This window comes from Myotis nattereri (assembly GCF_964212035.1).
Source record: "Myotis nattereri genome assembly, chromosome: 15".
Lineage (NCBI taxonomy): Eukaryota > Metazoa > Chordata > Mammalia > Chiroptera > Vespertilionidae > Myotis > Myotis nattereri.
In genome coordinates this window covers 42,125,881-42,150,352 of record NC_138090.1, presented here as the reverse complement: position 1 = coordinate 42,150,352, position 24,472 = coordinate 42,125,881, and the positions used below count along the sequence as shown (strand labels likewise).

General features: G+C 51.4%; 1 protein-coding gene across 2 annotated transcripts in view; it reads right to left on the bottom strand.

The window, feature by feature from the left end:
* The window catches only part of GRIK5 (glutamate ionotropic receptor kainate type subunit 5), a 55,927-nt gene that overhangs the window by 14,367 nt on the left and 17,088 nt on the right, over positions 1 to 24,472 (bottom strand). For both annotated transcript variants that reach the window (XM_081107564.1, XM_081107563.1), the window contains exons 12-15: positions 18,370 to 18,573; positions 4,059 to 4,172; positions 3,805 to 3,914; positions 3,117 to 3,290 (exon numbers count right to left, since the gene is read on the bottom strand). In XM_081107564.1, coding sequence (XP_080963690.1) covers positions 3,117 to 3,290; positions 3,805 to 3,914; positions 4,059 to 4,172; positions 18,370 to 18,573 — 602 coding nt within the window. The remainder of the gene's footprint in view (positions 1 to 3,116; positions 3,291 to 3,804; positions 3,915 to 4,058; positions 4,173 to 18,369; positions 18,574 to 24,472) is intronic.

Genomic DNA, 24,472 nt, shown 5'->3' with positions numbered 1-24,472 from the left:
GGTAGATAGATTACCCTTGAAATTCATCGGGGTGGAAAACATTTGTTGTAAACAGGGCGTCACTGATGTGGAGGGAGGAAAGCCATGAGATGCAAGGGTGAAATGAAACAGGATCCAAAGATGCAGGTGGAAACTGGGAGGAATCAGCAAAGGGTTTCTAGCAGGAAGGTGGGAACAGGGGGCATTGGGCTCATCAATAAAGGGGTCCCGTGTGACCCCGTGGAGATCCAGATACTGGCTAGATCTGAGGTTTGGGGGCTTCTTGCCAAGAGGGCGTGAGGAAAGAGCAATTGGACCTGAGGAGGACCTGGCAAAGGAGCAGCCAAAGACACGCCTGGGAGCCTGCCTAGGTGAACTGATGAGGAAGTAGGAAAGAGGAAGGTCCAAGGACTCATGTCTTGGAGAGACCGCGGGAGAGCCTGACCACTGACTCAGCTCAGAAACTGACTTCCACGGCGGAGCTGTGCCGAACACTGACCAGCCCTTGGTATGGCTGTAGGTGGCTGTGGCCCCACTGGACACTGGTGACGAGGAGCCCCGGCAGTGGGTCCTGGCCCAGTTGCTGCTGTTGAGGCGGCAGCCAAGTCTGACAGGGTACTGGCACCTGCACCCATCACCCCACCACTGGCCCTGACCTGCCCAACCATTGGGCCAGGGTCACTTTTGAAGATAATAACCACCTGTGGAAACATCTTTTGAATGAGCCAATGTGTGGGAAGACTCAGGTTGAAATGAGAGTGAGCCAGGTCAAAGGCTCCAGGGAGGGAGGATGTGACTGGGGGTTTCCTGGTGACAGCGATGGGCAGGGGCGGGGACTGCCCAGCTGGGGAAGCCAAAATGGTCTGCAAAGAGGAGGTCCCTGATTCCCAGCCACCTCCTCACACACGTGCCTCCCCAGGCCTGTCTGGAGTGCACCTCCCTCTCTGTGGCACAGATGCCTGTTTCAGCCTTTACGACTCAGCCTGTCACCTCCTCAGAGGGCTCCCCCCGCCCAAGCACCCCGTTCTCTACTGCTCTCTCCCTGCGTCGGGTTTGGTTCCTCATTACCAGTGTCTGTGCATCTCATACATCATTACACTGGAAGTACTAATGACTTTCACTTGGGGTGCACTGTAGGCAGAAGGAAGCCCCCCTCGCAAGATGTCTACACCCCAATCCCTGGATCTTGTATGTTCCCTCACAGTGTAAATGGGTCTTTGCAGATGATGAAGTTAAGGGTCTTGAGATGGGGACATAACCCTGGATTGGCCGGGTGGACCCAGTGAAATCGGTGTCCTTCTCAGCAGCAGGAGGAGGTCAGAGACAAAAAGAGAGACTTGAAGATATTTGCTCTGGCTTTGAAGATGGAGGCAGGGGTCATGGGCCAAAGCATGCAGGTGGCTCCTAAACGCTAGAAAAGGCAAGGAGATGGGCTCTCCCCGGAGCCCACAATGGTTCTCAACCTTCTTAATGCTGCGACCCTTTAATACAGTTCCTCATGTTGTGGTGACCCCCAACCATAAAATTATTTTCGTTGCTACTTCATAACTGTGATTTTGCTACTGTTATGAATCGTAATGTAAATATCTGATATGCAGGGTGTATTTTCATTATTCGTGACCCACAGGTTGAGAACCGCTGCGAAGAATCGGCCTGCAGACACCTTGATTTTAGTCAGTGAGATCCATTTCAAACTGCTGACCTCCAGAACCTTATGTTGCTTTAAGCCATTAAATTTGTGATTTTTGCAGGAGCACTAGGAAACAAATACAGAGTAGAAGACTTGAAATGAAGCAAATCCCAAAAGGCTGGGAAAAAGCCATCAGTACTCAAAAGTTTCGAAGCCAGTGGACCAAGTGAATGGCAAACAAGGCCATCTGGTTGGTAGTTAGTCCCTCTGAGTTGGGAGAGAGAAACACCTGCTACCATTACGGTTAGTCTTGAATTAAACAAGTTGGGAATTAGACAATATCTTTGGCACATACGCTTGGCATGAAATATGACGTCCCTGTGTTTATGTATCTGTTCACTTGTTTATTCTCGGCTCCTCTGCCTCTCGAGGGCTGATTCTTCACCCGAGTGCCTGACCGAGTGAGTGTGCAGGAATTCTGACTGAGAGGAGGCGAGGAAGGGGTGCTCCGTGAGAAGGCCTGATGCCTGGGACGGCCCTGGAGGAGTCACCAGGGGCCTAGAGAGCAGGGCTGGGGCTGGCTGGTGAGTGGCCCTGGGGCCAGCTTGGCCCTGCCAGCCCTGCCTCTAGCCGAATGCATGCTCTGTAGTAAATCACGCCTTCTCTCTGGGTCTGCTTTCGAACAAGCCAGGAGAACATGCTCTTCCCTAAGCAGTCTCCTCGGGTTTCTGTGGGTCTAATGAGGGAAAGGAGGTGAGGAGAGTTATATGATCTGCAACAAAGTCCAGGTGCTACTTGGAAGACGGGGAGCAAACTCGAGTGCTTGTGGAGGCCAGGCCAGATGTGACTGGAGGGGGAGAGGGGACGAGGCCGAAGGAACAGAGAGCAACGCCAGGTGGAGATGCCAGCTGAGCACCACCATAGCTGAATTTTCTAGAAGAGAAATCTGGATTTGTGAGTGAGTTTGCCCAATGTTTACATGTTGCCAACTAATTTTTTAAAAATTTAAACTGTGGGTCAGACACCATAAGTTGGCGTCTGCTCTCTGACATGTAGCTTCTCAGAGCTTGTCCAAGCTACCGGGTCCCCATAGGACTTGAGGGACCAGGTGTCCCTGTCTGGGCCTTGGCCTCAGGATAGTGAAGGATGTCCTGGCTCAAGGATTCTGTCTCTGTGAGCCCCAGAGCAACATCTGAGACAGCGACAGCACTGGTACCACTCTGATCGTGACCCCTCATGTCAGCAGAAGCACTTTTATGTAATAGCCTCACTGAATCCTTACACCCTGAGCCATGGGCGTTCTTATCCCCATTTTCCAGATGAGGAGACTGAGGCATGCAGAGGAAATATGGCCTATCCAAGGTCACACAGTTAGTGAGTGGCAGAGTGGGGACTCAGCTCTCCCCACCCCATTCCCTGGCACACAGCTGGCAGTGGGGGCCAGGGATCCAACCAGGCCTCAGAGTGACCCCTCCCAGTCCCAGGCGGCAGACAGAAAGCCTCTCACCAGACTCCGCTGACGCAGCGAGTAGACAGCGCCCGGGGCATGATCTCTGAGCCCTGCTGCATGAAGCCCCCGACGGGGAACCAGAGGCTGTTGCCCAGCGTGTACTGGTTCTCTAGGATGTGGGGGCGCGCCCGCAGGCATGGGTGTGGGTTATACCACTCGTAGGGGCTCAGCCTGCAGAGAGAGAGATGTGGTGGGGGCATATGAAGGGGGCCGAGAGGGGGTGGAGAGAAACAGGAACGAGACAGAGCAACGTGATCAGGAGAGATGTGGGAGAGACAGGAAACGGAGGGAAAAGGGACCAAGATATGAACAGAGAGACACACACACGAGAAGGGGTGGGAAGAGAAACACATTGAGAGAGAGAGGGGCAGAGAGACACACACCGAGATGGAGAGACGCAGAGAAGAGGCAGAAAGAGACAGACAGAGAGAGACACAGAGAAACACAGAAAGACAGAAAGAATGGGAAGGGGAGCAGCCCAGAGAGAGGGCCACAGAGCAAGTCAGAGCCACAGGGTGAAATGCAGAGACAGGGCCAGGACGGGAAAAGGAGGGTGCAGGGAATCCAAGGCCCCAGGTGGAGGCCGAGGATGTGCAGACAGAGGACAGAATGTGCAGGTCATTGTGGGACCCAGCTCAGGCCTCCTCCCTGCCCCCTCTTCCCAGGCAGCAGGCCGTGGGCTCACCTGGCAGCCAGGAACAGGATGCAACTGACGGCCAGGTAGGCAAGAAGCATGAAGAGCCACACAGCAGGGGAGAAGGGGTCCAGGAAGGAGAAGTAGCCAGGCTTGCGCCCCTGTGGGGAGAGGGAGTGAGACCCCGAGCCACCCTGACCTGAGCTGAATGCCAACCCCTGCTCCCCACCACCAGCGGCCCATGAGACCAACTGGCCCAGGTCCAGCCCCTGCCTCCGGCCTCCATGTCTCCACGGGAACCGTACCATGTGCACTCGGTAGAGGATGCTGATCCCCAGGGTCATGAAGGGTTTGGAGAAGTCGATGACCTTTTCCCGCTCGGCTGTGATGGTGAATGCAGCCACAGCCAGGTCTGCCTTCTGCTGAGGGGAAGCAGGGCGGGCAGAGGGGTGGGCAGGGAGACAGACAGGCAGTCAGTCAGGGAGAAATGCACGGAGAGCAACTAAGAGAGAATATCAGAAGCCGAATGAGGCCAGGAGCGAGGACAGGAGGGGGCAGGAGCCTGGACCCCCGTCACCTCACATCTGCTGGAAGAAGCTCCTGTGGCCTGTTTCCTGCCCAGCTGCCCTGCCCCTTTCAGTCCTTCCCACCCCCGTCAAGTTCATCACTAACGTGCTGCTTTATAAAACCTGCCACTGACCCTCACCCCCCACACTGGGGTCCTGGAGAGAACCTGGGATTGGTGTTGAGATGCCTGCACGCCGACCCACTCAGGACACTCTGGGGGCCTTGGCTTTTGTCTTAGTTCAACAGCAACATCTGTCACATGCTTCCTCTGTGCCAGGCTCCATGCCAGACAGAACTGCATAGAGATCACCCATGTACTCCTCCCACCAGCTCCCTCAGGGCCACTACTATCCTGTTCTGTGGGTGGGGAAACTGAGTCTCAGAGGGGCAAAGGCACTAGCGAGTAGAGGCAAGAGCTATGGCCTCTACTCCCCTGCCCCTGGTGGACACTAGCAGCAGGTTCAGTGCCCAGCTCAACTGAGATCCTGACTTCGGGGGAGTGGAGCTGGGGTCCAGTTCTGATGCGGGGAAGGGTGGGGGTGGGGCTGGGTGAGACAGCGAGAAGGCTGGGGCTGGCACACCTGGAATCCCTGCTCCAAAAGGGCCATCTCGCTCTGGCCAAAGTGGACATTAGCTGACCTTTGGCTGTGGGCAGACACAGCTGGGAAAAAACATGGCACTTCTCATACCCTCCCCTCACCCCCCAGACACACACACACCCTGCACATGTGAGCACCGTGCACAGTCACGTCTACACCACCACCACTGTGAGCTCAGCACGCCACACCCACACAGGCTGACCAGTGACGCACTGCCCACACAGACGCAGGCAGATAGATGCACGCCCTGTACACAAGTGTGGGGAGGAGTGGAGACACACGGGAGAGCAGGCATTGCCAGAGGCATAGCGCCCACACTCGCACACGTGGCCCTCGCATGCGTACATACATGATAGCCGAAGGGGGCTGGGAAGGACCAGGTGCGGAGCAGGGATCCCCAGCTCTGCCCTGAGCTCTGGGTGACTTCAGGCAGGGGCTTCCACATCTATGGGCCTCTGTAAAATGGGGGTGAGGGCTGGGACCCAGCGCCCAGGATGTCCCTTCCAGGCATAATGACTCTAAGCAGAGACCTCCCTCTGGGGCTGAAATAAGAGTCAAGGTCCTGGCCCTAACAGGTTTGGCTCAGTGGATAGAGCCTATGGACTGAAAGGTTCCAGGTTTGATTCTGGTCAAGGGCATGTACCTTGGTTGCGGGCACATCCCCAGTAGGGGGTGTACAGGAGGCAGCTGATCGATGTTTCTCTCTCATCGATAGAGAGTTTCTAACTCTCTATCCCTCTCGCTTCCTCTCTATAAAAAATCAATAAAAATATATTAAAAATTAAAAAAAAAAAAAAGAGTCAAGGTCCTGGACCTCTGGCCCAGGGGTGATATGCACTCAGCCCACAGGAGCTGAGACTGACAGCACATGAGGTAATACAGGCCCCAGCAGAGCCCAGGTGGCGAGAGAGGCACAGATCCAAAGGTAACCACAGACAGAGAGAGGTGGCACAGGCTGGAAACAAAACCGAGGTCAAGGAGAGAGCTCGTGGGCCCAGAATGAAATGCAGGGTCAGGCCTCAAAGACAACGTGATGACAGAGAGAGAGGACAGACCCAAAAGCTAAACCAAGAGGAGAGAGAGATGGCACAGGCCAACAACTAGCCCAGGGCGAGGGAGAGGTGGCACCGCCACAGTATGACTTGGAAGCGGAGTGGTACAGCCCCAAGGAGAATTCAGAGGCAGTGGCGTGTGGCAGGGCCCAGAATACGGCTGGATTCGGAGAATACCCTTGGGAATCCCTAGTTGTTGAGAGTAAGGAGTGTTTCCCCCTTTCTTGTGCCACTTTTATGACTAACATGTGAATTGTCGAGAATAATCACAGCTAATACAGGAAGCCAATTATTTTATGCACCCAGGGAAGCTGTGTCCTGGCGAGGCCCTCCTGGGGGCCCGAGTCCCCATTTCAGAAGCAGGAGGCAGTGGCATTTCAGAGAAGGGGTCCAAAGGACGCAGGGGTCCCCAGGCCAGGCGCTCAGGAGCCCACTTCCCAAGGCCTGCAGGGCTCCGGCTCCTTTCTGTTCCATCCCTGGCTCGCTCACCAGCCTCCTCACCCACTCCTGAGACCTGGCCTCAGGCCAAACCCTGGGCTGACTGCTTTTTTCCTGCATGCTCCACGTCTCCTCCCGTGGCAAGGGCAACGGCTCTGCTTCCAAGGCACTCCTGCGATTTGCCCACTTCTCTCCACCGCCACCCCCTGGCCCAGACCACCGGTCTTTCTCCTGACAATAGCATCAGCCTCACTGGCTTCCCTGTGGCCACTCATAACCCCCAATCCAAAGGGGAAGGCCCCTGCTTAAAATCCATCGGTGGCTTCCCACTGCACCTAGGGCCAAACCCTTTCACAGCCAAGAGACTCTACCTGATCTGAAACCCATCTGCCCACTGGCCTCCCCTCATGGCCTTTCCCCTCACCGACTCGCCTCCAGTCCACAGCGGCTGCTTTTTGCTCTTCAACACAGCAGGCTCAGGCCTCTGCACATACTCCTCCCGCTCTTCCTCACCATTCGAGGCTTCGCTGGTATCTCACCCCTGTGGCCCTCCCCACAACGCCCTCCAGGCCATACTCGCCCACCCCATGTTCCTCTTTCTCATTGCCCGTTACCCTGTTTTACATCCTTCTTAGCACTACTGGAGGAGACCCTGTTTGCTTATTAATGGACTGTTTTCCCTACTAAATTACAAGCTCCTTGCCTATCTGGCTAGAGGTGCAGCCCAGAGCCTACACAGAGTAGGTTCCCAACATACTGCTTGCTTCTGACCAAGTCCAGCCTCTCTGAACAAACCAAGGCTGCTCTGGCTCCTCACCAAATTCCTGGGCCTCTGGCTGCTCCCTACCCTACCCTCCTCCCCCACTCCCCCACCCCCGGGGGCCAGCTACTTTCTGGCCTCTGCACCTGTGAGCATGCCACTCCCGCACCCCACTCAGCCCTGCAGAACTGGCCCACCCACCCCTCCAGGGCTCCCTCTAGCCTTCCTTCCTCTGTTGTGCCTTCCATGCCTCCCCACAGACACCCCTTGATCTCAGCACTTAGCTCAGCTGAAAAACTATCTGTTAGTGTCTCTGCCTCTGCAACTGAACCTTCAAAGGCAGGGCCAGCTGGACTCCTGTCTCCTCTGCTGAAAGCCCAAAAATGTCACACTTCCTGAGGGAGCCGATTCCCAGAGGCTCTGAGACAGAAACCTCTCCTTCCTGGGCCTGAGGAACCTCACACAGGTCCAAAGGCTCACACTGACAGCACCTACCCCAGGCCCAGAGCACCAGGGCTTTCTCTCCCTGGACTAAATTCTTCTTTAGTCCCAGAGCAAGCTTTAACTATGCATGCCATTTTACAGATGAACAAACCAAGGCCCGGCTGGTGTGGCTCAGTGGTTGAGCGTTGACCTATGAATCGAGAGGGCCCAGTTCAATCCCTGGTCAGGGTACATGCCCCATGTGGGGCGTGCAGGAGGCAGGAGGCAGCCAATCAATGATTCTCTCTCATCACTGATGTTTCTATCTTTCTCTCCCTCTCCCTTCCTCTCTAAAACCAATAAAAATATATTTTTTTAAAAAAAGAAAAGAAACCAAGGCATGATGAAGGTAAGGACCCTGCTCTAGTTGATCCCAGAATTCAGAACCACTCATACTCTGAGGGGGCTTCACCTGTCAGCTGCTCCAGCCCCTCCTTCCACCCTCAGGGCATCTGAGGTCAGGGTGCAGGTGTGTGAGTCCTCCCTGCTCCCAGGGAGCCCAGAAATGAGAGCCGAATGATGAGAGGAGGGAGCGAATCCCAACAAGGTGCTCCTCAGCCAGCCCCGAGGCCCAGCGCCCTCCAGCCCCTACCTCAGCAGCCTTATCCCCCACCTCTGTAGATAAAATGTTTGTGTCCCCTCAAAACTCATGTTGAAATCAATGTGATGGTATTTGGGAGGGAGCCTTTGGGAGGTGATTAGGGCATGAAGTGGAGCCTTCACGAATGAGATTAGTGTCCTTACAAAAGAGGCTCCAGAGGGCTCCCTTACTCCTTCTGCCAGGTGAGGACACAGCCGCCTATGAGCCCTCACCAGACACCAAATTTGCCAGCACCTTGATCTTGCACTTCCCAGTCTCTAGAACTGTGACAAATAAATGTCCACAAGCCACCTAGTTTATGGTATTTTGCTAGAGCAGCCTAAATGGACTGAGATACCTGCCATCTCACCCCACCTTCCATGTTCATGCATTCATTCAGTTACCTGTTCAACATGTACTTGCGGAACACCCAGCACTGGCTACTCACAGTTCTAGCTTTAAGAATACAGCAATGAATCTCTATATATAAAAGCCTAATATGCAAAGTGTCTCCTTGGGAATTCGACCTACCTGGCGTTTGATCACTCGCTATGACGTGTGCTGACCACCAGGGAACAGCACGGAACGAAGAAAGGCCCCGCCGGCACCTGGCAGCCAGGGAAGGGAGGCCCTGGTTGGCAGCCAGTAGGGTCCTACCCATGCGCGAATTTCGTGCACTGGGCCTCTAGTATTAACATATAACATCAAGTAGTGACAAACGCTACAAAGAAAAATAAAGCAGGGCAGCACGATTCAGACTGCCATCCACCCCACTGCAGGGAGGTCTTGGTACCAACAGGAAGGAAGTGTGGGAGCCAAACGTGAGAAGACCTGGGGAGAAAGTTCTGGGCTATGGGGCAGCAGGCACAGACCCTGAGGTGGGAAGCAACTTGCAGTGCTGGGTGTTTGGGGCAGAATGGGAGGCATGAAACATGCAACACAGCAGGACCAGGGCCAGGCAGGGTTTTGCAGGCCATGGTAAGGGGACTGGATTCTACTCCAAGGGTAACAGGACATCCCATCGGAGCATGATGTGATCTGGCTCCATGAGAATAGACACAGGGGCAAGAATGGAAGTGTGTGGGGGAGGGGTGGGGTGGTTGGTTGGGAGTGAATTACAATGGACATGGAGATGCTGGGGGTGGGGCTAAGTGGTAGCAGGGAGAGGTGGTCAGATATAGATTTCATTCTGAAGCAGGGAGAGATTATTTTTTAAGGTATTTTTAATTGATTTTAGAGAGGGAGGAAGGGGGGGGAGAGAGAGAGAGAGAGAGAGAGAGAGAGAAATGTAACATTGATTGGCTGCCTCCTAAAAGCCCCTACTAGGGATTGAGCCCAAAACCTGGGCATGTGCCCTGACCCAGAATCAAACCGGAGACCTCTCAGAGCATGGGACCATGCTCAACCAACTGAGCCACACCGACCAGGGCCAGACAGATTCTTAAATTCTCCAAGTTCCTTTCAGGCTCCACTCACCTTTAGAACCCTCTTTCCACATCCTCCTCTTCCCCCTTCATTTCCCAGCAGATACCTCTTTCTTAGAGGAGACTTCCTCCCCAAGGGGGGCCAACAGTAGATTAATCCTTACAGTGAAATCAGGAAGAATTCAAATGATGAGCCACCCATAGAATGACAGGGTTGCTAACTGCCTAAAAGCCAACCAAACCACTTGTGATGTCCCCTGCCCCCCAAATCCGCCCTCTACACCAGCTCTGGGCAAACTGAGCTTCTGCTTTGCCGGGGCTCCCTGCCAGCCTCTGCCAAGAGGGGGCACTAGAGGGAGGCTGCAGGCTGGAGGAGGGAAAAGAAATCTGCTCCTTCCTGCCTACTCTCAGGTCCCCATCATCCTTTCTGCACCTGCAGCAGTGGTTCTTCCCAGGCAGCAGAGGAATCCAGTTTGCAGCTTCCTAACACTTGCAGAACCAGCCTGAGCTGGGGACGCCAGAGCTGGTTGTCAAGTGCAACACCCCCCCACCCCACCCCTTCAGAACTAGGGATAGAGCCACTCCCTGCCTTGCTTCCTCCATGACACTAGACAGCAAGGGTGAGGCCACGTCCAGCCCACCTGCCTGGTTTTGTAAATAAAATTTTATTGGAACACAGCCATGCCCATTTGTTTACATATTGTCTATGACTGCTTTTCCTATAACAGAATAGTTGAGTAGTTGGAACAATATGGCCCAAAAGCCAAAAATATTTACTATCTGGCCCTTTAGAGACAAAGTTTGCTGCCCCAAGGCCCCCTTTTCTCTGAGTCTCCAGTAAGCTGACAACAGCCTGCCTAGGCCAGTGGCCGGCAAACTGAGGCTTGAGAGCCACATGCGGCTCTTTGGTCCCTTGAGTGTGGCTCTTCCACAAAATACCGACTTCTGCGCATGGGCCACAAAGTTTCAATCGCACTGTACGTGCGCGCACGTGGTATTTTGTGGAAGAGCCACACTCAAGGGGCCAAAGAGCCGCATGTGGCTCACGAGCCGCAGTTTGCCGATCACTGGCCTAGACTCTTTGTTGCTTTTCCTATCCTGGCCCTTTCTTGTTTCACTGTCCTGGCTTTAATAAAGGTAGTACTCTCAAAAGAAAGAAAAGGTTTGTTGATCCCTGCCTTGGAGTTCAAGTTTATCCTCCCAACTACTTAGTGAATGACTTGATTCTTAGTAAGTAATTCTCTTCATTCCAATATCTGGCTGGCTCGTCCCCTGGCAGGATCCTGAGTGATGCAAAAATGATGACACCAGGTCCCATGAGTGCTCAGGCCACATGGCCGCTCACTGCCCAAGGGCAGCTGTTTGGTCTCCAGGAGGGCCCAGTAAGGAGAAGAGAGCATGATTTGTTCCAAACCCTTGCCGTGTAAGCTGTGAGTCACCTCTTGGTGGCTGCATTCCTGCCAGCACATCCCTGGATCTGCTAGGTCAGCAGTCCACGTGGCAGACCGGCTTGCACAGAGCCGGCTCCTGGCCTCCCTCACAATGAAAAGCCAAATGGGTTGCTTAGTAAGTAGATGGACTGAAGTAGCACACTCAACTCAGACTGCCCAAATTGAAAACGCACACCAAACGCCGCCAGTACCAGCCTCTGAGCTCTGCATTCCAGCTCGGTTTGGGCCCCTTGTCTGAGTTTCTAAGTTTTAATCTTTCCAACTTCTTCTCTTTTTTAAAATATATTTTTATTGATTACAGAGAGGAAGGGAGAGGGAGAGAGAGATAGAAACATCAATGATGAGAGAGAATCACTGATCGGCTGCCTCCTGCAATGCCCCACACGGGGGATTGAGCCCACAACCCCGGACATGTGCCCTGACGGGGAATTGAACTGGGACCCTTCGGTCTGCAGGCTGACGCTCTATCCAAGCCAAACCAGCTAGTGCTCTTTCCAACTTCTTCCCCTGTGCCCTCAACCCTCACCTTTCTTAGAGCTGCTATTTCCACGGTTCCTTTGTATTTTTCCCTTTTACTCTTCAGCCAGCTGATTAACAACTTTCCACCTGTTAACAATTCTTACATAGAATTCTCTCCGTTAAAGTAGCTGGTGCTTTTCGTCTCTAGACTGGAGCCTGACCGTGGGCTGTCAGCAGTGGGTTAGGTTTACTCCACCCACTTCCTAAGTGCTACTTCCTGCTCAATGGAGTGGGCCAGCCGACACTGTGTGGACTGTTGAGATCAAGTTCTCAGAGGCCTATGTGAAGACAGGAAGCAGGAGAGTTAAAGTTGCCCCGAGGCAAAACTGAAGGCATGGGTGTGCGCCTGCTTCCGGTGGTCCTGGGAAAGCCACGCAGAGAAAAAAGCATCTGCCAAGTCAGTAGCTCACACCAACTGCCAAGGGCTGTGTTGACCTGCTACAGCAAAGACACTTCATTTGGGGCAACAACTGCAACTGGAGTCACCACCTGATTACATTTATACTAACCCACAGTCATTCTTCAAGACCCTCTGCCTTCTGCACAGACCAAACAGACCAGACGAACAGGGATGAGATCACTACCCCGCTTCTTTCCAGCCATTAATGAAATGGCGGCACTAATCACTGCAATTCCCCCCAAAGGATATAGAATTGCTCTTGGATTACTATCCTGGGAAAGATGGGAGTCCTAGGGGCTTCCACTTGGCTCTCACTACCATAATGGCCCTGACTCCACAGGTCAGCTCTGCCAACAACCACATGCATCTATCCCAATTATACGACCAAGACCTGGAAAACACAGGGTGGGTCCACGGGCCTGGCAGGCCCATTCTGAGTTGAACTTGGGCTCACACTCCATTTATCACCTGACCACATAAGCCTCGCCATGGTCCCCCAGTCAAAGCAGGAAAAGTCAGAAAGATTTGCCATCTGTAAAAATGGCAGGGGGTTGTCTAAATATCTAAAAGCCCATCAAAACCCTCAGTGCGGAGAAGGAGTCTGTTTAGAAACCGGTGTGGTCTTCCCAGGGAGCAGTTCAACAATATATAACCAAAGCCATATAAAGAGTCTTCCTCTTTCACGCACTCATTCTAGTCAGAGAATCAAACAAAGCTTTTGTGCATAAAGATGTTTGTTTATAGTTGCTTATAACAGGAAAACAACAACAACAAAATACCTGGAAACAACTAAATGTAAAAAAAAAAAATGTTTCACTAATTATAGTATATCCACACAGGAATTAATAGGCAGCCACGTAACATCCTATTTAGGAGGAAACAATAAGATACCATTTTTAGCCTTTCAGATTGGCAAAGCTTTTTAAAAAGATTGATAATACCCATTGTTGGCAAGGGTGCAGGGATTTTGACATTCTTGTGCACTTTTGGTGGAAATATAAATTGGTGGAACCTTTTCGAACAGCCATTTGGCAGTATAAACTAAAAAACATTCATAGCCTTTGACCCAGTGCTTCCACTGCTTGGAATTCTTCCCGCAGGAACACACCCACAAATCCACAGGCCCAGCTAATGGTGGCATTGCCTATACTAGCGAATCCTGGAAACCACCCAAGTAGCCATCAACAGGGGGCGAGTTAAATAATGCACGCTCAGCGCACAATGAAATCCGTATTTCTCCACTTGAATTTCAAATAGGCATCTCAAAGGATCCATGTCCAGAGATAACTTATTTCACCGACCCCACCAAACTGCTCCTCTCACTGCTCCTCCCATGGTGGAAACCAGCCTCGCCATCCACATAGCTGCTTCGGCCAAACCCTGCGGTCAGCCTCCATCCCTCTCTCCCCACTGGGTAGGCCTGACATGGTTACCACTTTAGCATGCACCAGCATCCTCACTCTTCCAAACGCTCCAATGGCCTTCTAAATGTACCATCCTGTTTCTACTCTTGCCCCATTATAGTTATTTTTCAAGAGAGTAGCGAAAGCGATGATTTTTAAAAGGTTAAAAAATTAGCCGAAACCGGTTTGGCTCAGTGGATAGAGCGTCGGCCTGCGGACTGAAAGGTCCCAGGTTCGATTCCGGTCAAGGACATGTACCTGGGTTGCGGGCACATCCCCGGTGGGGGATGTGCAGGAGGCGGCTGGTCGATGTTTCTCTCTCATCGATGTTTCTGACTCTCTATCTCTCTCCCTTCCTCTCTGTAAAAAATCAATAAAATATATTTTAAAAAAAAAAGTTAAAAAATTAAATCAAGGTTGCACATCCATACAATGGAAGATTATTCAGCCCTGAAAAGGAATGCAGCACAGACAGATGCTTCAATGTGAATGAACCTCGACTACATTACGCTGAAAGAAGCCAGACACAAAAGGCCGCATATTGGATGATTCCATTGATATGAAAGATATGAAATAGGTAAATCCAGGGAGACAGAGCAGATTGGTGGTTGCCAGGAGCTTGGAAAAAGGGAAATGGGGTCCACTTAAGAGGCATGGGGTTTTCCTTTGGGAGTGGAGAAAACGTTTTGGAACTAGACAGAGGTGATGGTTGTACAACACTGAATGTACTGCCACTGAACTGTATATTTTAAGATGGTTATTTTGTTACACGAATTTCACCCCAATAAGAAAATGAAAAATTTTAAAAATTAGATCACAGCACATTCTTTGCTTAAAACCTTCCAATTGCTTCGCAACACAATAAAATAACGTCCAAACTCCTTACCCACAGGCCCTCATGATCGGGGCTCTGCTCTGGGGCTTTGCATTCTCCCTCACCCACTCCCCACCAACCTCTGTGAGGGAGGTAATATCACCCCCTGTTTTAGAGGGGAGATTGAGCTCAGAGAGATGAACTGGTTTGCCAGGGATCACGTGCAACCTGAGGCTGGCTCTGCCTGGCTCCTAACCAGCTCACAGCTGGCGGCCGTGTGCCGTGTGGCCTCCCAGACTCTCCTTCAGGATGGAGCACTCGTTGCCCAGCCGCAGAGTGCTGGTGGCCGACCACTCTCAGCTCTGGAGTGAAAGAACCCCCTCACCCAAGGTCCTGACCCTCCCTGATGGCAGTCCCCTGCAAAGATGTATAGGTGGGAGTATAAAGGCTTTCCCCCTTACCTCAGGGGATGCCTTCGACGGCCATCCCAGCTCCAGAGCCGTCCGAGGGACAGCTGAAGCCTGTTTATAACTGCATCATAGCTCAGTTCCTTCCTCTGCTCAAGCCTGCTCCTTCACTCCCTCACAGGGCTGGTTTCCCAGGGCACCCCAATATACCTCCTGCCTACTAGGCTCCACCTTAAAGTCACTTCCTGGGCCCCCAGCCTAAGACATCTGCTCTGCCTCGAGGGCCCGGCTGGAGGGCCCAGACTTTATCCTGCAGGCCCTGGGGCGCTACCGCTAAAGCATGCAAGTGACAGGTCAGATTTGCATTGTGGAAAGATTCCACTGAAGGGCAAACTGGAATAGGGGGGCGGAGGGGAGGGGGCGGGGGGCTGTAGGCCAGTGAGGAGGATGTGAGAGGGACTGGGCCTGAATGCAGTGATGGCAGGGAGGCCGATTCCGGCAGTGGCCACTGGGTGGAATAAATGGACCGTAATTCTAGACTGGCTGGTGAGTCCTACGCCTGGCCGGGGGTGACTCAGGGGATGCCGGTGCACCGGGCTGTCTTCCATCTGGAAGTCACTCATCAGCTCTGGGACAGCCTGTTGGGGTGCCAGCCCTGGCTCTGCCTGACACTAGCCGTGTGGCCTGGACATGATACCTTGGTGTCTCACTCTGTCCATTAGAGAAAAATGGGCTAATACCAGGCCCTCCTTATGGAGTGGCCATGAAGAGTCAGAGTTAACACATGTTCAAAAAGCTTGGCCAAGGGCCTGGCTGGTGTGCTCGCTGCAGGCTTTCCGAGTACCTGCTGGGTGTCTGTAAAGGGCACATGCCTTGGATCAGAACCACCTGGGTGCCCTGTGTATGTGTGTGTGTGTGGTGAGGGTGGAGGGGCAAGTCCTTTCACTGCTGCGTCCCAGAGCTCACACTGGTAGGAGGGCAGTGAGCCTCTGGGCCATGAGGGATTGTTAGGAGGAGGTAACACTTTAAAAGCTCCTGGCAAGTGGTATGAAGTCAACAAATGCAGCTGCTGCTGCTGTGAGGTTGGTGGGAGCATCTGCGCAAAGCTCAGCACACTCGGCCATCCCACGGCAGACAGCTGAGCCTGGGCAAGGCCAAACCCCGCCTGTCTTTTGCGCTGCCAGCCTGCTCCTCCTCCAGTGTTCTCTCCCTAAATGTCATTGCCATCGCCCAGCTGCCCGAGCCAGAAACGGGAGAAATGCCCACGTCTTCTCGCCTATATCCCCCAGCCTGCACTCCAGCCTCCCCTGGTCTCCATCTCTGCGGCCTACCTCCCCGCTGGTCATCCTGCCCCCCTCCTGCTGCCCCCCACCCCACTGATTCTGTTTTCTCACTTAAGCCAGTTCAAACTCTGGGGGGCACATCCTGTGGACCTCCTTCTGAGAACCAAACTCTTTAACCCACTCAGAAAGAGCCAGGCCAGGCCTGGCCACTATATCCCCAGGGTATAGTTCAAGGCCTGGTATACAGTAGACACTCAATAAATGCTAGGTGGCTGGAGAATGGACAAATGCAGGAATATATGTATGTGCTGGCTGCGCCAATAGAAATGACATTAACAATAATATGACTAGGGCACCTGTACACAGTACCCACCACCTGCCAGTCCTGTTCTAAGGCCCTACCTGGATTAACTCGTTTCATGTGAATGACAGCCCTGTGTGCTAACACCTGTGGTTTTCCCAGTTTTAGTGGAAGAAATGATGTTACAGGGAGGTCAAGTAACTTACCCAAAGTCACACAGCTACTATGCAGCAACGCCAAAATTCAAATGGGACTAAAGACCACAACTGCAGCAACTGATCTGTGCTATGCTCTCCCAGGTACCATCGCACCAAATTCTCCCACAATCCTGTGAGGCAGGCCAACGCACAGCTGGTTAAGACTCTGCCCAAGGTCATGCAGCTGTCAACAGGACTATCCCACTATTTCTTTGTTGAAGAATAAACTGGTGTCCAGTTTAGTGACTTCAGTTGGGGGGCAACTATGGAGTCTACTGATTTCTGGGGGCCTTGACTGACCTGTGGAAGTGGAGGTCATGCGGAAACTGGACAGTGGGGTGGGTGCTAGGCACCAGCTGTCGCACTCCTCGCCTCCTGTCTCCTCAGATTCTGGCTGCAGGGCCTTTAAACCACCTGGGGCAGAAGCTTTCAACCTGGCAGCCTGTGGAACTGTGCCTCGGGCCTGCCTGTGGGTGGGGTTGGATAGACCCAGGACCCCGGGGACACCCCACCTCCGCCTCCACCAGAGCAGCTCTGCTTTGTCCAGGGTTCTGAGGGCGCTTTCAATTAGAAAAAAGGTTCTGCAATCAAAACAACTTTTGAAATCTGTGTCCTATGGGATAAATGTCCTTGTCAAGCAAAGTGGCCTTCTCAAGTCTACCCTGGTGACATTCAGGGGCTTTGATGCAGTGAATTCTGGGATGGAAAAGGCAGGAGAGTGAGAATCTCCAGTGCCCTTAGCCAAGTCCAATGTCAAGGCTGCCCTGACCGTTCACGGCCATAGGTCCTTGCTCTGCACACCTGCCTGGGTGTGCCCCAAGTTGGGGCCTGTTTGTCTCCCATGGCACAGTCCTGCCTCTGGGCATTTGCCCACAGCTTCTAGTGCCTGGAATAAAAAGAGGAACTATGTACGGGCACTCCTCTCTGACAAGCAATGTGTGCGGTGCTGTCCATTTCCTGTAGCTCTCACTGCAAACCTGTCAGATATCATTATCCCCATCCCGGGGAGAAGAAATTGAGGTTCAGAGAAGAGAAATGACACACTGAACACTCAAACCCAGGTCGGTCTAACTCCAAAATATTCTTTCCAGTGCACCCTCACCTATGACCTCTAGGGCCCTGCCTCTCCCTCCTCACCTTCATCCAAATCCTGCACACACTCAGGACCCGCTGGCACTTCCAGTGTGCCCCACTCTCTTATCCCCCACCTTTGCAAATGCCATTTCCTGAGCTCCGAAAACAATGCCCTCCTCCCTTACCCCCTTCATCTTTCTGACTCCACACCCTTTGAGTATCCACTTGGGTGTCACCTCTTCCAGGAAGCCTTCCTTGGATGCCTGGCTAGGTAAGAATCCTCCTCTAAGACTGAACTTCCCCCATCATAGCCCCAAGGGCTCTGTCTTGCGGTCATTTGCTTTTCTGCATTCTAAGGAGACACTAAACTCTTGGGGGCAGGATCAAGGTCCCCTGTGCTCACCTGTGCTGCCAGGATGGTACAAAGACATAGTAGGTGCTCAACAAACACTGATGCAGTGGACGTGATGTCTGCAATGTGCCAGACCTCCTGGCAGGTGCTGAGCATAGCATGTAAATGAGGCACAGTCCCTGCTCTCCTGGCCCAAGCCCTGCCTTTCTCTCAACCTACTTGTGCTCTGCCTGCTTTCCACTCCAAATCCCTTTCATTCACTCAAACCTTTGAGCACCAGCTAAGCCCTGGTGGCACAGGGGAGCATTTGGCAAATGTCTGGGACCTAGGAGGTGACCCACCAGCCAGGCACAGGTGCATGGTATACCATGGGTGTAAGGAGCCCCCAGGGACTCATTCCTCTTCTGCTATGTGCCAGGCTGGTTCTGAGACTCCCCTCGCTGCCCCCCGCCACCTGCCGTTGCCCCACAGGCCGTGACCCCTTCCCCAGCCCTGGCCCAGAGCAGCCGTACCCGGTTGATGAGCTCGCCGACCATGCCCGTCCAGGAGCCGTTGGGCTCGGGTGCCCCGTACAGCCCGTCCTCCACCAGCCGCAGGCGGTAGCGGAAGCGCAGCAGCTCAGCCAGCTCCCGCAGCATGTCCACGCAGAAGCCCTCAAAGCGCTCATTTCCCGACAGGGCCTGGAAGTTGGGCCGGCGCATGACGTATGGGTTTTCCTGGAGAGGCAAGGGAGAAGGGGGGTCAGAGTCCGGCGTCTGGGGGCTGGGTCAGGATCCTGGAGCCCAGGCTGGGCAGCTAGATCCAGAATCCACTGAGTGGGAAACAGGCCTGAAAGCCAGGGGCAAAAACACATGGACCCTACCAGCCCCCGGATCACAGGTGCTGTTTCAATCTCCACCAGACACCCTGGCGTTCATTTGTCTCAATCTCAAATGCCTGTGAGGGAGGCAGGCAACCTAAGAGTGAATCAGACTGGATGGAGGCCATGCGGAGCTGGAACAAGGTCTTTCAAATTTCTGACTATGACCCACAGTGAGATTCCTTTCACTTTGTAACCCAAACCACACACATCTATGCGCATGTACTCACATGCCATAACGAGACTTGGTTCCACAAAACAGGCTTGTGCAGATGGCAGTACACCCTGCTATGTTCCGCTCCGCTCCACATTTATTTTCCCCACAACCTGTAGTGAGCCACTGAGAACTGACTTCAGGAGCCAGCAAGGGACCGAGGAGGGTCGCCACCAGGATTCAGCTCCGGCCCAATGCCACCAGGAGGGAGATGGGCATGAGATGTCAGGTGGCCCATGTTGAGAGAATTTGGAAACCCAAGTGGTTTTGTAAGATCTCCTAATTATTAAAGGTTAGTCACAATTCAAATTCTATTAACATTTTTTAAATGCTGTGCAGGCTAAACAAACACCTGACAGTTTGCAATCTCTGGCCTAGAGCGGGTTCTTATGATGATGCTTATTTCTGAGGGATTCGAGCAAATTTATGTATCTGAGCAAAGCTCGACTGACTCCCATCATGCCAAGTAAGTGCAAAAGCTGAGAGAATACTCCAAGTGTTGGTGGGACAAGGCCTCCAAAGATGCCCGTAACAAAAGGGACACTTACCTTGACATAGTCATTTTCTAAGTGGCTGTTTGTGTGGTATCTCTGTGGACTTAGGAACAAAAGGAGTCAGAGCTTAGGAAAGAGCCAGGAGAGCTCTGGCAATAACAGCCACGACAGTGAGCATGTGCTGAGCACCTGCGGAGTACAGCCCCTGTGCTGCATGTGTTCTCAGGATTCTTTCCCTTTGATTCCTCAGTGACCTTTGATGGGAGGGGTTATTACACTTATTTCACACATGGGGAAACTGAGGCTCATAGAGGCTCACAATGTCACCTCTGTTATTCAACTCATCATTACTGAGCTCTCAGGCAGACGTGGCTGCAATATTTTGCAGTTATTCCCAGAGGTGGAGCCGATTTCCCCACCCCTTGGCTCTGAGCTGGCCTCAAGATTAGCTTTGGCCAACAAAATGCGTGCAAGTGATGCTGTGTGAATTCCAGAGCCGGGGCCTTCAGAGCAGCCTTCTGGGACCACTGGGTAAGGAAACCCAGGCCCATCTGCTGAAGGATGAGTGAACCGAGGTGCTGGCCAGCAGCCAGCACCCACAGCCACTCTGGACCTCCCAGCCCAGCCTAACCACTGTAGGCACAGCAGGCAAGGGAGGGCGGCAGAACTGCTCTGTCAACCACAGAATTGTGAGAAATAATAATTATTATAGTTGCAAGCCTCTGGGTCTTGAGGTGGTTACACAGGTAGGTACAGTGAGGCCAGATCCTGTTATGAGCTCTGGATTCCAGGACTCCACAAAGCCCTTCAGCTGAGGGGCGACGACATGCAGGGAAGTTCGTGCTTTTTTCCTCTCGACCAAGCTGCCTTTACAAATCCAAAACTGTGGAACTGGGGGTAGGAATGTGAGATGCTACTAATAATAGCGGCGCAGCTAGTGTTTCCTGTGGGCTCGCTGTGACAGCTATTCTGTCAGCGTGGGAGGTCGGTATTATTACCTCTGCTTTAGCGATGAGGACACCGAGGTCCCGAGAAGTGAAGGAGTACGCAGCTGAGATGGACAGTCAGTCTGGCTCCGAAGCTCTGCTCTGAAGCCCTGTGCTAGACTGAACTCAAGTGGACAGAACCCGAGAGCAACATGGGAGACCCCAGACATAGAGCTGGGGACCCAGGTCAGATATCAAAGCTGGAGAATAAAAAATCAAGAGTTAAAAATAAAAAATCTAGATAAGCTCCCACTGTTAGCTGGAAGGCTCAACTATAACCCTCTTCACATGCAAAGGAGGAAACAAGCTCAGGGAGGTCAAGTGTCTTGCCCAAGGCCACACAGCGGAAGCAGGACAGTGGGAAGGGGAGACTGGGAAGATCTGGGATTCAAAACCCAGTTGCTGTGGGGTCCAATCCCCTTGTTCCTTCCAGCAGGCCAAGCTGATCTCAGATTCAAGATTGAGGCACTTGGGTTGTGGATTTGAGGCCTCAGGACCAGGGTGTGGGGTTATAGGGCCAGAAAGAGGGCCTGTGCCTGTGAACAGAACTCAGGATCAGAAAACAATGCTGTAGGACTTAACCTAGAGCCCCAGACCGTCAGAACCGAGGCCCTTAAAGGAACCTCTAATCCAAGGTTTTCAGGCTTCTTCAGGGACCTTCTGTGGAAGCACCGCAGACAGACAGTGGGCTGTTGCTAAGTCTGGGTTAAGAATTCATCCTACAAATGTCTGTGCACCTGTACACAGAAACGCAGGTCCTGGAATCATGGCAGCATTGCTTGTAGTGGGAACAAAGACTGGAGCAACCTAATTCGGGACAGGTTTAAAAGACTACTGACGTCATCAAAGTATCCCAGGCAACTACTAAAATAACAAGTTCTCTCAGATCTATTAAGAGGAAAAAAAACAAGCTACAGAATGTGTACAATATGCTACTCTTTGTGAAGGAAAGAGTGGGGACGTGCTTGTATATGCAGACCTTTTGGAAGGATGTGGCCTATGGGGAACTGGAGAGAAAAGGACAATGATTTTTCACTCCTTATATCCCCTCTTTGAATTCCATTTAATTTAGGTTTATATTACCGTCTGTTCCTCCCCCAGTTTAGACGTTTGAATAGTAACTAATAAAATATTTAAATTTTTTGAAGTATGACATTTAAATATAGGTGAAAATGCAAAGGGTCAAGAACCAAAGCAATTCTAAAGAACATGAAAACCGGAGGATTTATCCATCAGATATTAATACTTAACTTAAAGATATGGTATGTAAGACAATGTGGCATGACAGCAAAGCTGGTCAAATGGATAAAGAACAGAATGTGGGCCCTAACCGGTTTGGCTCAGTGGATAGAGCGTCGGCCTTCGGACTCAAGGACACCAGGTTCGATTCTGGTCATGGGCATGTACCTTGGTTGCGGGCACATACCCAGTAGGGAGTGTGCAGGAGGCAGCTGATCAATGTTTCTCTTTCATCGATGTTTCTGACTCTCTCTATACCTCTCCCTTCCTCTCTGTAAAAAATCAATAAAATATATTTTTTTAAAAAAGTCTGCCTGGAGTCTATTAAAAAAAAAAAGAACAGAATGTGGGAAACCCACACATGAGCGGATACTCAGTTATGACAAAGGTAAGATTGTGGTGAAGGGGTAAAGAATTACCATTTTGCCCTAGCTGGTTTGGCTCAGTGTACAGAACATCGGCCTGCGGACTGAAGGGTCCCAGGTTCAATTCCAGTCAAGGACACACGCCTGGTTGTGGGCTTGATCCCCAGTAGCGGTAGTGCACGAGGCAGCCGATCAATAATTCTCTGTCATCATTGATGTTTCTATCTCCCTCTCCCTTCCTCTCTAAAATCAATAAAAATATATTTTAAAAATGAATGACCATTTTAATAAATGGTGCTGTTCAACCAAGTATATTCATATGGGAAAAAAATGTATTCTGATCTCCTACCTCACATGATACATAAAAATCAATTCCAGGTAGATTGTAGATCCAAATATAAAAGGAAAATTTGTTAATTTTAGAAAACAAATAGACTTTATGACCTTGGTCCAGAGAATTATTAAATTCAAAAAGAATTAACATAAAGGGAAAAAAACACGATAAAGTGAACTTTAGTAAAATTAAAAATATTTTCATTGCCCTGGCCAGTGTGGCTCAGTGGGTTGGGCATCATCCCATGCACCAGGAGGTTGCCAATTCAATTCCTGGTCAGGGCACATGCCTGGGTTGTGGCTCAATTCTGGGTGGGGAGCACACAGGAGGCAGCCGATTGATGTTTCTCTCTCTCTCTCCCTCTCTCTAAAAATCAATAAATTATTTTTTTAAAGATAAAATTTCATCAAAATATATCACTGGGGGTCCTGGCCAGTATGGCTCAGTTATGGTGTTGTCTCATACACTGAAAGGTTGTGGGTTCGATCCTTGATTGATATGTACATGGGAGGCAACCAATAAAGGTTTCTCTCTCACATGGAGGTTTCTCTCTCTCCCCCTCTCCTTCCCTCTCTCTCTAAAATCAACTTAAAAAACATATTCTCAGGTGAGGATTGAAAAATATATCATGGGGGGAGGAGGGGGCACATACAAGTGAGAGGGCAAAGCAAGCCACAAAGTGAGAGAAGACATCTGTAATACATATTTCTACAAAGGATAGTATCCTTTATAGAAGGAATATATAAATAACTCACAAATCAATAAAAAGGTCATATATCTCAATTTTTAAAAAATAGTAAAAGACTTGAGCAGAGACTTCCCAAAAGATTTCCAAATAGCTAACAAACAGAAAAAGGCGGTCAGCCTCCCTGATCATTAGGGAAATGCAGGTGAAAACCAGAGTGTAATTAGGTCCTGTATATGCTCATCACTGGGGAAAATGAGGAGTAACTGAAATGCTCATTCTCACACTACTGGTGCGAGTGCAAAGTGGCACTGCCACTATGGACAGCACTTCGGCAGGATCTCCTAAAGCTGATAGCTCAGCAATTCCACTCCTGGGTGAACACTGGACGGAAACGCTGTGTTCACCAGAAGGCATGTAGTAGGTGTTCATAGCAGGACTTTTCATAATAGAAAAACACTAGAAACAACTCCTAAGTAAACTGTGCTACGTTCATAGAACAGAACATGTAACGATGAAACTAAACTAATCCAACATGGATGAATCTCACAAACACATCAACAGAGGAAGCCAGACAAAAGAGGGAACATGGGGTATGAAGCTATTTACATGAAGTTCAAAGGCGGAAAAGCTAATCTGTGGTGATGGAAGTTGAGATGGTAGTTGCTCTGGAGGGTCAGAGACCAGAAGGGACATGAGGAGGGCTCGGGTGGGAAGGCTGGTTCCATGGGTGTATTCAGTTTTTGGAAATTCGGCGAGCACTACATTTAGGATTTGTGCACGTTTCTGTATGCATGTTACACTTCAATAAAATTCTCTTAAAACTAAGAACAAACAAAAAAATTAGTAGGGTGGGTTCTAGAACATTCCTCGAAAGCTGCATGCCTTCCGTGAACCCAGGACTCAAATCCATATCCAGGACTTCCTGGAGTGCTGTTTAAACAACCCTGATCTAGTCCAGCCCCTTCACTCTATGAACATTTCAATTCCCCCACTTTAAAGGAACGAACTGAGGATGGAGAGAAGACACCCACCAGGTTTTAGCATGCGAATGGTAGAGCCAGGCCTAGAACCCAGTCCTCTGGGCTCAGAAAAGAGCAAAAATTGAGGCAAATCAAGGCAGTGTAGTGCAATGGAGAGGTATGTGGGCTCTGCCACCTTCTAGCTGGGTGACTGGGGCGGTCACTTAACCCTCATCTGAAAATCAGGGGCCATAAGGGTACCCAACTCAGGGCTGCCATGAAGATTAAGTGCTCAAAGACATCAGCCAAGATGACTGATGTTTTTATCAAGGATGCCAGATCACAAGAGAGAAGGGGAAAGGACTCGTGTGTGCTTACCACGATCATGCTGGGTGCCACCAAGGGTGCCTTCTGATCTCATGCAGTCCCCCCACAACCCTTCAAAATGAGATTAATAGACCCATTTTACAAATGAAA